At 38.6% G+C, this 14,951-nt stretch overlaps 1 protein-coding gene across 6 annotated transcripts; it reads right to left on the bottom strand.

The window, feature by feature from the left end:
* Nucleotides 1–3,547: 3,547 nt before the first annotated feature.
* LOC103708317 (CTP synthase-like) lies at nucleotides 3,548–14,616 on the bottom strand. Of its 6 annotated transcripts, none has more exons than XM_039131208.1 (22): nucleotides 14,070–14,611; nucleotides 12,392–12,471; nucleotides 11,356–11,442; nucleotides 11,103–11,153; nucleotides 10,874–10,991; nucleotides 10,633–10,737; nucleotides 10,462–10,526; nucleotides 10,215–10,298; nucleotides 10,063–10,113; nucleotides 9,905–9,967; nucleotides 9,752–9,798; nucleotides 9,542–9,611; nucleotides 9,304–9,366; nucleotides 6,542–6,631; nucleotides 6,431–6,469; nucleotides 6,071–6,298; nucleotides 5,907–5,992; nucleotides 5,744–5,792; nucleotides 5,520–5,600; nucleotides 5,336–5,429; nucleotides 3,902–4,090; nucleotides 3,548–3,809 (listed from the first exon to the last, which is right to left on the bottom strand). In XM_039131208.1, the coding sequence occupies exons 1-22, from the start codon at nucleotides 14,185–14,187 to the stop codon at nucleotides 3,769–3,771; spliced, it is 1,899 nt and encodes a 632-aa protein (XP_038987136.1). In that variant the 5' UTR covers nucleotides 14,188–14,611; the 3' UTR covers nucleotides 3,548–3,768. The 6 variants fall into 6 exon arrangements, with proteins under 6 accessions (XP_038987136.1, XP_038987137.1, XP_038987140.1 ...); XM_039131209.1 differs by having other exon boundaries at nucleotides 10,633–10,689; nucleotides 14,070–14,592; XM_039131212.1 differs by lacking the exon at nucleotides 14,070–14,611 and adding an exon at nucleotides 13,134–14,037.
* Nucleotides 14,617–14,951: the final 335 nt, after the last annotated feature.

The following is a 14,951-nucleotide window of genomic DNA, read 5'->3' on the forward strand; positions in this document are numbered from 1 at the left end:
TTAAAAAATTATATGCCAAAATCCCATGTTGCCCATTGTATAGCCTGAGCGAAGCAATTTTGTAAAAAATAATTTAATAATAATAGGTATAATATATTATTTTAAGAAAGATAGGAGAATTACCAATGTCACATGATGGAAACACAGAACCCGCTTTGTCTCAAATTGATAGGACTGGAATCGGATTAGTTACGGATCGAATATCCATCTTCGTTTTGTTTGTCGAATACAGATACAAAAATGGATGCTACTCGGACATAAAAATTTACATCTATTTATTTAGATTCGGATATAATTCTAAAAGTATAGATATAAATATAGATATAAATTAGATAATTAAATTTTACGACTATAGAATTAAAGATATTACTAAGTTAGAGACAAATCAAGTTAATAAAATTTAGTATAGCCGTTTATTTCTTTTAAAAGTTCATAAGAATCATATAAAAAATTAAATAAAGTTATAAATAAAATCAAATATTCAAATATAGATCGAATGGTTATCTATTCATATCTATTTTTTTTATATAGATACGGATATAAATACAGATATTGGTCAAATATTTAAATTTTATTCATATTCGGATAATTTTAGATATTAAAATGGATCTAGGGGGGACGTATTCCATCCACTTTCACTTTCACCCCTAAAGGTTGAATTGCGTTTCAGGTTGTCAAGGGAACATGTTGTATTTTGAAAGTTGGCCGAGAAGCCCGGGTGGTCCTGCGTCATCCCAGCCTTGGCATCGACTTCACGACGGTGCTCCTCTTTACAGCCAAAAGAATATCGGTACGTGGATCAAATTTCACAGAACAAAATCGAAAGACTATTCCCACCAAATTAACCATGCACGAGCTCATATCTAAAGAGAGGCCAAACCACAAGTATTAAAAACACTACCGCTACTACTATAATTCAAGGAGGTTAGGTGTAGTTTAGTTAGACACATTATTCCACCCTATATACTAACATTATAAAGCTGCGAGCCACACTTATAGAAGACTAGTAGATAGATGGTCGGGCCTAGAATAACACTATCCTATGAAAAGATTTAGGGGAGCTTTATAAGTCCGCCACCGGAGCCAGACTCCCTCTGGCAATTGAAGTAGACGACGGCGAACCGGAGAGCCGAGGTTGTGGAGCTCTGCAGAGTCCCGGGTACTGAAGTTCCGGCGCCAGCCAGGGGCGTACACCGTCTGGCGGCCGAGCTGCTGCTCGAACCGCACGAAGACCAAGCGGTGGATCCCCACGGTCGGTCCCGGGCTCTCGCAGCGCAGGATCACTTCTTGTCCTGAGATAACTCAATGGAGCATTAGGATTTCGATGGAGAAGGTTTCTTCTTGGATTTAAGGCAGGCTTGTTACATACCAATAAAGCTCGCCAAAAGTTGCCCCAGTGGTTGCCGGGATATCTGTGACCAGCCCGAGGCATAGAGGAAGAGCCATAAGTATCTGTTTTGTATATAAGTAAGAAGCCTTTCTAGTCTAAATATTATGCCATGGTATCATCCTCTTGTACTGGCGATACAAGGAAACTCGGATGATACAAACGAACATTTGTGTCTGCGTGTGAGAGATCGTGGAGCCACGTAGGTCTTTACACACAGCTAGGCCCGGCTTTATACACGATTAGTGGGCGTTTTTACACGCGGCGAGGCCTGTCGCACTTAACAGTGACTTACAGGCCATGCGTCAGGGATCGGAGTCCTTGGTGCTGTGTCAGGAGGCTGTCCGAGCTACCTGTATTGCCTACCAGATCTGGTTGGCCAGGAATGCTCGTACCTTCAGCGAACGACGTATGTCGCCGCGATTTGTTGTCGAGAGTGCCCGCGCTCAGGCGACGGAGCTGTGTTACACTATCCCTGTTGGAGGGACCTTGATAGCTCGGGACACCTGGGGTTCCCACTCTGCTTCGGCAGCCTCTCGTACGGTGTTTTTCACCTGGGAGCCCCCACCCCCGAGTTTCCTCAAGGTCAACTTTGATGGGTCTGTTTTGGATGGTGGCACGCGGGGAGGCGCGGGTTTTGTTATCCGGGACCCGTGTGCCAGGGTTGTGGCTGCCGGTGGCAGTCAGTTATTCGACACTTCAGTTCCCAGCGCGGAGCTGACAGCAGCCTGGGCAGGCCTTCGCCATGCCCGGTGTGTCTTACGGGCTAGGTCCATTATCCTGGAGGGTGACTCAGCCACCATTGTCAGTTGGATCCAGGGGGGTCCAAGGCGTGGCGGGTGTGACCATCCCTTGCTCCGTGACATTTGGGTTATGGCGAGGGATGGATGGGCCTTTCGGGCCAAGCATATTTACCGTGAAGGTAATGGTGCTGCGGATTGGGTAGCTGCGTATGTAGCTTCTCACTCCGGAGGCACCTTATGGAGTGGCGATGGGGAGTTGCCTTTGGCACTCCGAGGTATTTTATTTTCTGACTTTATTGGGTGTATCCGGTCTCGTTAGGTGTGATCCACCCGCATTAGCAACAAAAAAAAAAAAAAAAACTCAAGAAAAGCTGTAAGGTGCTGTGCTAGAGTCACTTTCATTTTGTTCTATTTTCAAAAAAAAATAGTAATCCTACTTCTACTTCTTTTTCTTATTTTTAAAAGTAATACATTATTTTTAAAAAATATAAATATAGCTGTGACAGTAATCAAGGCAAATATAATGACAGTAGTTGTAGCGTTGATGACAGGAGCAGCGATAGTATAGTGGACGCAGCGGTGGTAGTGTTGGTCGCAAGAGAGGCAGCATTGTGTTAGAGATTGTGACGATGAAGGCGACATGGTGGAGGCCACAATAGTAATGCTAGCAATAGTGTGGGAGAGACAATGACAATAATGGCATCAATATTGTGGTAGTGAGGCAGAGAGGCACAAAGGTGCTGGTAATAGTTACTATAACAAAGATCTATGGCAGTCAAAATCGTGGCAGAAAACATATCAAACCATTGATAAAACATACGAATGGTTGAAAAAGCATGACAACAGGTAGCATCGCTAAAAATTATTGCATATTATTCGATCGAATCCGTATCCATATATGATATCGTGTTAAATTCTTATCCATAATAACAGTATGAAGTTGTAGTTTAGACAACCCAAGGTTCTGAATGAGACAGGATTAAAGTTCTTGCTGGCCTACATATAATATTGGTTCTAAACCATGCAGTAGCTTTTGTGATGTTCATTTTGAAACTGAAATTGCATGGTTTGTTGCTATAACAGAACCAAAAAAAACCTGTATAGGGCAGCCCTAATGATTTGACTCTACAAATCTTACAATTTACATGCAACCAGAGGAACACTCACCAGTCTCCACCAACTCTTGGGTATTGCATTCACCCCTAACTGAAAAGCTACAGCCAACTGTAGAATTCTCATCAGCTGGAAGTCCTGAGCTGTTACATGCGCAGTTTGAGATTAAGCAAACTTCCTAACCTATTTCATAAGAAAAATAATCAAGGCTCCAGCTAAGGGATGCCCATGAAGCATGAAATAGTCTAGATTGGTCATCATACTCCAGCACACATAATGCAGCCAGCCAATTTGACAGGTCAAAGAAGTCAGTAGCAGGAAATATAAGCAGACACTGCAAAAAGTAATTCTCAATGCACATGTTAAGGTAGCAAAGTCCCCATCAACAAGTTCCAACAAATCCCAACCTATCAAGAAATGAAACAAAAAGACACCCTCACACCCCAGTTGTTTGGGGGGAAATACAAGGTTGTTCCTTGTTAAAACCCTGGAACAAGCTTAATTCTTGCAGCAGTCTGCTCGAGTTTAAACCTCTCTTCTCAATGGACTGCGGAGATGAAACCAATCTGAAAGAAGCAAAATCAACAAAGAAAACCACAAGAGGGAAAAATGCAAGAAGCCATGTCATCTGGCCGGTGTTAGACATGCACACCATTACCGTTTGAATAGTAGTTTCCATTCACCAGGTTATTAGCAGGCTTGTGTGTATGTCCTTTTTGATGTCCATTTTGATAGACCTTTGGTGAGAAAACACCATTGCTTGAAATTTTTGCTTTGATGGGCTTGTTAAGGTGGCTGGGATTTTGCAGCAAAGCATCCAATTGCCCACATGAGGCTGCTATTAGTCCTGTAGAATATTCCATCACAGGTATTTGTGAAACAGGGTTTCAACAAGAGGAAATTTAGTAATCCTACATATTCGCAGTTTTAAGTTGAAAAAAGTCCTGATACTCATTTACAGCAACCCAAAATGGGGGCCTAACCAAAAATAATGCATGTAAAGAGTATAGTATCAGTTCACAGAAAAGGTGCATATTGGACCTCTGAAACAACACTCAGAAGCAAGCATGCATATGAAAAACAGACCTATAACAGGTAGTCATGCATTTACTAAGTGAACCTTGTGCATGGATAACAAGGAAAAAAGAAATTGCACTATAAGTTATGCATCAACAGAAAAAACTCATAAAGATTATCATTTACTTTAAAAAAAGAAGTCATAAATGGTATCATTACCAGGTCCAGCAGATCAGTTGGAAAAGGGCTTGACAAGATGTTGATATCAGGGGAAATGATATGTTATATTCAACTGGGCATGTGATGATTAGCCTCAACTCGTTTAGTGTTACACAGACAATTCTGAACCCAAGCCTCATAATAAATTGTAATGGTTTTAAGGTATTCATAAAGCGATAAACTCCATTCTGCAATTTTAGAACACATCTTGCATTTTGACATGATCAAAATGGAGAGTATCAGGACTTGCAGCATGCTTTGAAGAAGACTCGAGTGGTTCAATAAATTCGAGAGTCGAGACTATTGCCTAGAATCGTTAAGCAAGACATAGTACTATTATATGCAACAGCCTTCCTAAATGGGAAGCAGCAAACCAACCAGGATGGAACCCACAGCTGTGATGATAACAAACAAGCAGCATCCAACCAAACATCTTCAATGATCAACAGCTCAACCAAAGAAAAAGATACTAGATGTACATCTATCAACACCAAGCACATAATTGGAAGTACATGTTCACAAAAGGCACAAATTACATATCAGAAGACAGGATAAGCAAAAAAGAATAAAAACGAGCTGAAGGGGACTTAGGAACAAGAACATTTTAAGGATTAGCAGCCTATTCACGTAAGGTATTAAAAAAATATATATTTACAAACATCAACCAGGCCTTAACCCAAAAAGAAAAAAAAACATTAGGCCCAGAATAGGTAAGACTTTTTAAATGTAAGTTAAAGAATGCATCAGAGAACAAGTCAGATGAGAACTCTTCACGATTTTGTGGGTTGCACTATTTAAGAGCAAGATAAGTATATTGCATCACAGAAAGTTGACAGCATTTTAAATGAAGGATTACCTGAGAAAAGTGCTGAGGGTTGTCCAGGTCTCGACTTGAACTCTGGATGAAATTGGACACCGACAAAGTATGGATGGGCAGGCAGCTCAATAATCTGCAACAATATACAACATAAAAGATAACCATCAGAAATTTGGGTGAGAAAGAAATCACAAAATGAAGAGTGAAGATTTGCAGTGCACACCTCCATACGTTTTCCAGTTTCATCCTTACCGACAAATGCAAGGCCAGCACTTTCAAATTCTGCAACCATATCAGGATTGACCTGTGAACAAATTAATAAATATGATCATTAAAGAAAGAAATAATGACATAAAGCCTAGCACCGGGACATCTGCAGCTTTACAGAATTTAATAATCTCATAACAAAATTGACCTATTGTTAATAAGAAACTTCATTAAACAAACCTCATATCTGTGTCGATGCCGTTCATCTACATAGCTAACATTGCCATACCTAACAAAGAAACAGTGCAATTCAAGAATCAAATACCCCAATTAAAACAATATTCGAATTTCAAAATCACACATCACATAACAATTAAAATTCAGGGCATATGTTGGTGCTCACAACTTTACAGATTTGCAGTCGGTAACATGGAAATATGTCCTCCTTGATCCAAGACGCATCGTCCCTCCCATGTGAGTTTTGGAGCCCTGCAAATGCAATTTCAAGGATATGTAGTTCAAAAATATTGACTAAGAACAGCAGAAGATGGTCACAAAATTAATTACCTCTGGCATAAAAACAACACATGGAGTTCTTGTATCAGGATCAAACTCTGTGCTGTTTGCATCCCACAAGTTCATAACAGAACGAGCAAAATCAATCACAGCAATTTGCATGCCCAGACAAATGCCAAGGTATGGAACATTATTCTCACGGGCATATTTTGCAGCAAGAATTTTCCCCTGCACTCCTCTGTCTCCAAAACCTCCTGGAACTAGTATGCCATCTGCACCCTGAACTGAGAAACTTTTCAGATGACTAAAGTGAAGCCACATATCTTAATACAAATATTGGATATAGTTAAGAAAGCTTAATAATTTGTGTTATTTTGAATGTAAGACAAGTGTCGCAAAAACAGTGCTCGCCTTTAATAGATTCCAAGCAGCGTTATAAGCATCAGGTGCCTATATAAGGAAAACATCTATTAATCTTCAATACAGAACACCAAAAAGAAAGAACTAAAGTAATAGACTGACCTCTTTTGCAGTATTTTCTTCGAGATCAGTAGATGGAACCCAGTCCACCACAAGTTTCTTACGGCAAGCAACACTAGCATGCAAAAGAGCCTGCAACCAGGTTCAGAAAATAAATTAACTGATGTTTAGTCAATATTACAACATCCAAAAACATCAGATACATCAGTAAATGGACCGGTTCATCCATTTAGAGTATGCATAAACTGATGGTTACTCATGTTGACCTTAAAAGGACGTAAAAAAAGAGCTATATCAGCATTGAATACATCCTTACTTTTATGTCTAGTCAATATTGCATTTTATGTATGTGAACATAGACAAATCACATATATAAACAATTAATATACACAATAAGTACTAATAATCTCATTCTTCAATAAAAAGTAAAGCCAGCAACCTCTATTTTTCTTAGTCCTCTCTCTTTTCCTCAAAATTGCAGGTATAACCAAGAGTTTGGACCAAAAAAGAAAAAAGAAAAAGAAAAAGAAAGAAATGCTATTAATAGGCTTAGGTGCATGGGGTGCTTTTACTATTAAAGGTCAAACATAACTTGTTTCAGGATCAATATCAACTTGGAATTATTTGGCTGGGTAAGTTAGTTGCCGAACCAGCACTTTTATTAATTAAAAGTCAAGGAAAATGCCAATATACTAAAAGGAATAAGAAGAGCCAACAAGCACCTCCCATCTATTGATTCTTGCAGTCTTGCTACAACTACGTTATACAATTTGATTTCGCTTCCACATTTTCTTGTCTATCAACGTCAATCCTCCTCCTTTTGTAAAACCTTGGAAGGGAAAATTTAAAAATGTTTAAGAATGTGAAAAGAGAAAAGACCATAGAATATAAGATCTTGCTTTAGTATCACAGCTTATAATTCTTGCCTAAGAGATGAACTAGGTTCCCTATGTCCAACCTTACTTCATACCCTTTTCGTCTCAGAGCCTTCCAGTGTTGAAGAACCTTACAGGGTCATTTCCAGCTGCATGAACTTAAACTATGTAATTAATAAGGTAAAGGCTTTGTGGCACAACCCTCTCCCCTTTTGCACAGAATTGCATTAGCCTATAACTCAGCAGCAGTTTGGAAGGTTGATGTCAGGTTGATCTTGTTCCAATACATCCTCAAACTCCAATGAGTCATCATTGAATCCATAAAGCCAATTTTGTACATAAGAATTGAGGTTTGCTAGTTTGAAGTGGAGTTAGATTTGACAAAATGAAATCCCCAGCAGCATAGCCCCTCTTGTACTTGGTGCATATAAAATTAACCATCAACAAGAGTAATTCTATGATAATTTATTAGTTACGTGTATTTTTGTGCTGGCAGCTACCTAATCAAAATTGAATTCTTGGAAACTAGATTTATAGTTCTACCATCTGAAGTTAATAGACTGAAAAACAAAACTTCATCAAAAATTCATTCCAAGATGTCAAGGAACTAAATCATAAGGAGTTGCTCAGTCATAAGGCCTCAAAACAGGGGAAGAAAGAAGGACACAAACTTGGTTTACAGTATGAACACAACTTTTGTTGAATGTCCAATGAACTTCGCAGTGCATCTGCTTGGCATGGGAATGCCATTAGTCAGGGGGGAAACTTTGATTGTTAAAAATCTTCTGATAAACATTTGCAGAATAATTCTAAAATAACTTATCCAAATCATGGAATAGAAAGGTACGATTAATTTGATAAATATGAGATACTTAGATATGTTATCTGACAGAAGGGGTAAACTATATGGAAAGATGAATCGAAGAAGGTGCAGGACTTATTGAGGATCCAACACACTAGGTTAAGAGTACAGAAACGAGATTTGATGATGTTACATATAGAGGATAAACAGCACCATGGAAAAACTGTGCAGGAAAAAAATGGTAACCATATTTAGTGCACATGCGTGCCAACAAGCACATATTGGCAACTGGCCTGGCTGTTTTAGAAAAATAAGCATTGAATCTGCTGCAACTAAAATCTGTATAGGGAAAACATTGTGACAGCTGTTACATACAATAAAACATACAGCACTTGCACGAGGAGTATTCTCCAACAGTCTACCAAATTAACTGACACAGACAGGCTGATTACTGGAAATTTTCTGGTGGTTCATGCGCACATCAATAACATGTGCAGCACAAAGCCAACAGCCTACTAAATTAACTGACACAGACAGGCTGATTACTGGAAATTTTCTGGTGGTTCATGCGCACATCAATAACATGTGCAGCACAAAGCTTATTATAAACATAAGGATAGAAGTAAAACTGTCCTAAGCAGAGTAGCGTTGAAGTTAGTGCATGTATGATGGAGTTGTACTATGTGATAACCAAGCTGGGAGATAAAATAGTCTACTTAAAACACATAATAAAGCAAAATGCTAAAATAAAACAATACAAGATCCATCACATGTATAGGATAACGCAAGCCATTGCAACTCATAATTCATAATAAAGGAAAAGATAGTCTTCCAGCATTTAAAGTAAAGCATGCATGGGTCAGTACTAGCTCACATCAGCTAAGTTTCACTTTTAGTTGGTTAGAAGAGCCAAAAAGTGGAAAAAGTGTGCGTGTGTGTGTGTGTGAGAGAGAGAGAGAGATGGGGAGGAGGAGCAATCTAGCCTCTTTTCATATTCTTTTTGATAGTTGGAATAAATACAAGTGCACATAATTAGTGGAAACAATGTTTGATTAAGTTCGAGACAATTAAATCACCAACATACAAGGGGAAAAGTATAGGTACTGGTGAATGACATGTGTAATCACCTTCAATACAGAGAGATAAGAATCAGAAAGACCAGTGTACTTTCCAACCATGGCAATCCTAACCTGAAAAGTTACCAAAAAGATTATAAATCACCAGCCAAACTAACCACCACCCTCAAGCAAATAAACAAGCAGGCAAGCAGGCGCGTGCGAGAGAGAGAGAGAGAGAAGAGAAGAGAGGAGAAGAGAGAAGAGGAAGAGGGAGAGAGAGAGAGAGAGAGAGAGAGAAGCAACTCACAGGATCATGCAGTGCATCACAGAGTTTAGCTCTATTCATCCATTCCTCCAACTTTGGCTCTCGGGCAACTCTACATACATCAATGATAAAGCAACAAGACAACAAAGCAATTACTATTGCCTTCTACAGATTGGATATCCCAAACAAATGAATCAAAATGCTTAATTTTAACAGAAATGACATAAAATGGGTTAAGTGCATCGGACAAACCGTTGAAGGTTCAGTACTTTTAAAATAGCTTCATGTGCCTTCTGGTCCTACAGGAAAAAAAGTGTTTAAAATGAGATATCGAACAAACTAGGAAAAGTTGTATGATCCAGCAAAACAAAGAATTCACTATATTGAAAATAAATTATACTCTACCCTTAACAGTAAAGGAATGTGCCATATATTTGTAACATCATTAAGAGTAATGATATTTGCCGCCTGCAAAAATGTTGCTGATTGATTAACATGTGGGTTACTCCAAACACACCTAAATTGCAAAAAGTATACAGCAACTATTAAGCTGATTACGATACCGGGACATGGCAAAATTGTGAGAGTTTTTCTTTTACATTTTCCTCCAGCACCTGTCAAAAGCATTCAAACAGACTAGTCATAAAGTGCCACAAAAGAATCAAAATGAGGAAAAGGGAAGAACAGGAGGGAAAGAAAGGACTGGAGTCGACACCTTAGCACTGCGACAAGCCAGAATATTTGGTGTCAACCCAAGTCCTCTTAGGCCACGAACACTATGCTGGGTTGGCTTAGTTTTCTGCAGGGATATATAAAAAAATATTATTATCCTAACTGAATATCACATTAAAAGGATGAAGAGTCGGATATTGACTGGTTATACAAGGTAACTTTTAGTAAAGAGTACGTAAATTGAGTGCTAAAATTTCTAGAGAGTGCACAACTATTTTAAATTGACTTACCTGTTCACCAACTACATTCAAAACTGGCACAAGACTGACATGAACCAGACAGAAGTTACCAGGACCTGAAACAAGAACCAAAAGGAGAAATGTCATTATGAAAGAGTACGAGAAAGGAAGATGATTTTAAAACCAACCATCTTTTAACAGGTGCCTGCACAGTCTACTCACCTACACGATAAGAAAATTGACCCAACGCTTCAATAAATGGCATTGATTCAATATCCCCTGCATCAAGAATTCCATTGCCGTTATTCTTTGAATAGACTGTGGCTCCTGCACCACATACTCACACCACTATGGGAAGTATAATGCAAATTATAATTTTTAAAACAGCAATTTTCAAAAGCACCAACATTTTGTTTTATAAGTTCCCTTTTATAATAAACAGCAATTTATAAGTTCATTTTACCTATAGTTCCACCCAATTCTATGACACAAACATCAGCAGGTCCTTCTTTGCCATCCACAGGTATCACTGCCACGTGTTCTATCCACTCTTGTATGGCATCTGTGATGTGTGGCACAACCTTAAAAAGAAAATGATGGCACAGCTTCAGAATTCTTAAATATATAGACAAACATGAGCCATCCAACTAACAAAATGATCAAGAAAAAAGATGCTGGCAATATGATCACACCTGCACTGTTTTCCCTAGATAGTCCCCCCTCCGCTCCTTGTCAATGACAGACTATCACCAAAGACAACCCAAAGAAAAAGGAAAGTATAAACAGATTCCCCAAAAATAAAATGGAAGGCTGGGACATTAAATTGAAATTTTTTTTAAAAAAAAAAGTTGACCCCAAAATTTCCTGATTACATTGTCCATCATACTTCAGAGTAACTTTAAAATGCAATATATCTACATCTAGAAAGCCTGATTGCCTGAATACCTGGTAGATCTTGCCAGTGGTGATATTGTTATCACAAGTCAATTTGATATCTAGGAACCTTTCATAGTTTCCAAGATCCAAGTCCACCTTCAACATAAAAAGTACGTAAGGCACAACAATTTCAATGCATCATAGCTGAAACCTTACTAATAACAGGCAAAAACATAGAATTTCCCAGACATGGTGAAAGAATGAAGCAAGAGAACAAGTTTACTTGGATGGCTTTAAGGCAACTAAAAATGTTTAAATTACAAGCCATTAGGTTCAAATTTTTTTAGAAAAAAAAGTCGAGTAATTAACCCGTAGTTTAGAGAAAGTTTGAATGATAATGATTATATTCCAAAGGTTTATTCTGGGGAATTTGAAGAAAAAAAATCACATAATTAAGAGGTGAAAATTGTAAGCCTTGTCAAACCATGATTGCTTCCAGAACATCCCATTCAGCAGATGTTTTCAGCCAAACACTAATATGACAATAAGAATAAGGAAGGGAAGTAGAGGCATGTTGAGACCTTTAAGACTCGTTTGGTTTGCAAGAAAAGGAGAAAAAATGTGGTCAACGGAAAACAAAGAAATACCTCTTGTTTGGTAGGAGTTTTCAAAGGAGAGAGATGAAAAAGTAGCATTCCCATGGGAATAAGATTCTCATGTTTCATGAAAAAGAAAAATCCATGGGAGATATGAGAAAGCTATTTTTTCACTGGTTAGAAATTGGGATCTCTTTTTTTTCCAAAAGTACCCTTAAGTCATCAAAATCTATGGGTAAAGCATTTTCCTTTATTAAGGGTATAATAGGTATTTTATACAACTTTTTCAAAAAAAATAGATGTTCAACCAAACATAAGCCACTCTGAGATGTGCGACTTTTCCATGATCAGCCAAACATGCTAAAAGCATTTTTTCAGGCATCATATTTCCAAAAATCTTCCTAGAAAAAACATTTCAGGGAGCAAAAAATTTTTCCGCAAACCAAACGAGTCCTCAAAAATCTAAAACAGTAAGGAAGAATATAGAAGGGATCGGAAGCGTTCTTTACCTCACCACCATCATCTAAAACAAACACTTCCCCATGCTCAAATGGGGACATCGTTCCAGCATCAGTGTTCAGATATGGATCTGCATGTATTTTATGTACACCAAGCATAAGTTATCCTCGTCAAAACAAAAGAAAACATGTGACTTCATTTGTCAACCTACAGTGGCTTGGACATTGACATAAAGGATAGAAAAGGCAAAATGATCTCAGCACATAATCCATTCAATTTGACAAATCCATGAAGATATGTTTTTATATTATAAAGAATATAAAACTTAATCAACAGAAGAACAGTAGGAAGAGAAGACTGTATAGGTATTTTAATAACCTTGCGAAAAGAACTTCTATAACTAAACAAATTAAGCAGCTATGTCTACCACGTATCAAAACCAATGTTTGTTTCCAATTCATGTCAGGACAGGCAAAAGGACCTAAAAGCAACGGCCCAGTAGGCAAGCACTGAGACAAAAGATGATTCAAAGCACCGTAACAGCAGATTCCTCCTCATATAGAAGAATAAATGAAAAAAAGGCCACCTACTTTTGCCCCTTCTTTTCTTTGGTGAGTTAAAACTAATTTTAAAAGAAGGGGCACTCTAGATGTCAATTTGTGGACAAAGCACAAATTAAAATAACTAAACACAAGTAACGGCAACGATTTTTGCGAGGAAAAGGAGAAAAAAATTAGAAGCCAAAACCTAAATTATTAAAAAGAAATAAATCAAAAGGATGCCATATTTCACCTGGGCTTGTGCAGCATCTATTTCCACAGAATCACTCCCACCACATGTAGATGATATATAAGCAAATCCCAAAGAATATAAAATTGCCCCTTAACCCAAGAGTACTAATCCAAGAGAGTGGCAATAAAAAACCAAAATTTACAACGCCCCGAACAAAAGAAAATTCCTAAGCTTCAAGATAGCACTTTGCAAGTTCTGCTCATTAAACAATTAAAGGAGATTATTTGGGGAAAACCAACTAATTTCTCCTCTTAGGGCCTTTATACTGCAACAAGACCTAGTTAGACAGAAAAACTATCTTTCTCTCAAGCAAGAAGAGTTTGCAGTATTCAAAATAGGAATCACAACAAAGAGGAACGGAAGGCAGATAATATCTGGACCCAAAAAAGATCTCATTCCCTATAGATGTAAAAGAAAATATCATTTCCAACAGAGATTACAAAGAGGTAGGTGAGACAAAAACAAAAAGAGCTAATTAGAAAGAAAGGCTCTTTCTTTGCTTGGAAAAAAAAAAAGGAACAGAAAAAGGTCATTGAAGACATAAATTTCGAAGAGAAATGTAAGGCAAAGACCATTCTTGATGGAGGTGAAACCTCTGTGCCAAGAAAAACGATCTCATTAGAAAGAGCACGCATTCTTTTCTTTAAAAAGGAGCAAAAGGATCATTTAGAACATAGATTTCAAAGAGAAAAATAAAACAAAAACCAAACGAACTCATTAGAAAGAGCACGCATTCTTTTCTTAAAAAAGGAGCAAAAGGGTCCTTTCGAACATAGATTTCAAAGATAAAAATAAAACAAAAACCAATCTTGAGGAACGTGAAGACTCCATACCCCTAACGGAATCTTAATGGAAAGAAAGAGTCCACCCTTTTCCAGAAAAGAACCCAAGAACCATCAAAGGACAATACTTTTAAGAGAAAGACAAGGCAAATACCGATCTTGATGGACGTAACACGGAGGCCGCACGCCTTGAGGACGACTCCAATGCTGCTAGCCGTCACCCCTTTCCCCAGCCCGCTCACCACTCCCCCCGTCACCAACACGTACTTCATCTTCTCTCCCTTCTTCCCACTCTCCCTCTCTCTCTCTCTCACTTCTCTCTACGGCAAAAAGCCACGAACAAGGAGAAGAGGATTGGAATCAAGCGACGAAGAGAAGAAGAGTTAAGAATCTCGGCGGTAAAAAGAGCCGAGAGCTCGGTGAGAGCAGAGCACGAGAAAGGTATGAGCGGCGGAGGCGACGAAACTCTCTCGCTCTCTATCTATATGACTATATTATACCTCTCTATCTCTCTTGCCGGAGGCGTTGTAAACGGCGCGGCGAAGCGGGGAGGCGTAATAAGATTTGGGGCGGAAAGAAATGGTAGAGGCGGAGGGGATTAAATACCGTCGCCCCTGCTCTCTCTCGATAGCAATCGGGAATAGATTTTTGTTCTCTTTCCTTTTTATTTAATTGGGCGCTGCCAATATTCCTCCCGCCACATTGACGGATTAGGGTTTTTCCCTCGTTCGCGTGCTCTTGAAAAAAAAAAAAATCCGCTACATATAAATATTAGTTATCGGAGACCACCTATCTTGCGGTCCATAGTTCTCGGGTTCGGGTTGTATCACACGAAAGAACGATTCATCTTCTCAATCAATGGACCGCGCATTCGCCACTTCAAGATATATGCAGTGGGTTCGGAATGCTTCGATAGCTATGCATGGTTGATATAGCTATGCCACCAAGATGGTAGCCTAGTCGTAAGGGAGCGATAATTCTATCTAAGTTGTCCGAGTTCAAAATGGATGGGCATCGATTAAATTAGGAGACCGAA

The sequence above is a fragment of the Phoenix dactylifera genome, chromosome 11 (assembly GCF_009389715.1).
Source record: "Phoenix dactylifera cultivar Barhee BC4 chromosome 11, palm_55x_up_171113_PBpolish2nd_filt_p, whole genome shotgun sequence".
In the NCBI taxonomy this organism is placed as follows: Eukaryota; Viridiplantae; Streptophyta; class Magnoliopsida; order Arecales; family Arecaceae; genus Phoenix; species Phoenix dactylifera.

What these genes read in the sequence shown, in the direction of transcription:
- LOC103708317 (XM_039131208.1), bottom strand. Translation starts at nt 14,187, where the DNA reads ATGAAGTACGTGTTGGTGACGGGGGGAGTGGTGAGCGGGCTGGGGAAA. An exon ending in CCACTGGCAAGATCTACCAG is followed by an intron (nt 11,154 to 11,355) that starts GTATTCAGGCAA and finishes CTTTGGTGATAG; the next exon opens with TCTGTCATTGACAAGGAGCG. An exon ending in TCAATTTTCTTATCGTGTAG is followed by an intron (nt 10,527 to 10,632) that starts GTGAGTAGACTG and finishes TTCTTGTTTCAG; the next exon opens with GTCCTGGTAACTTCTGTCTG.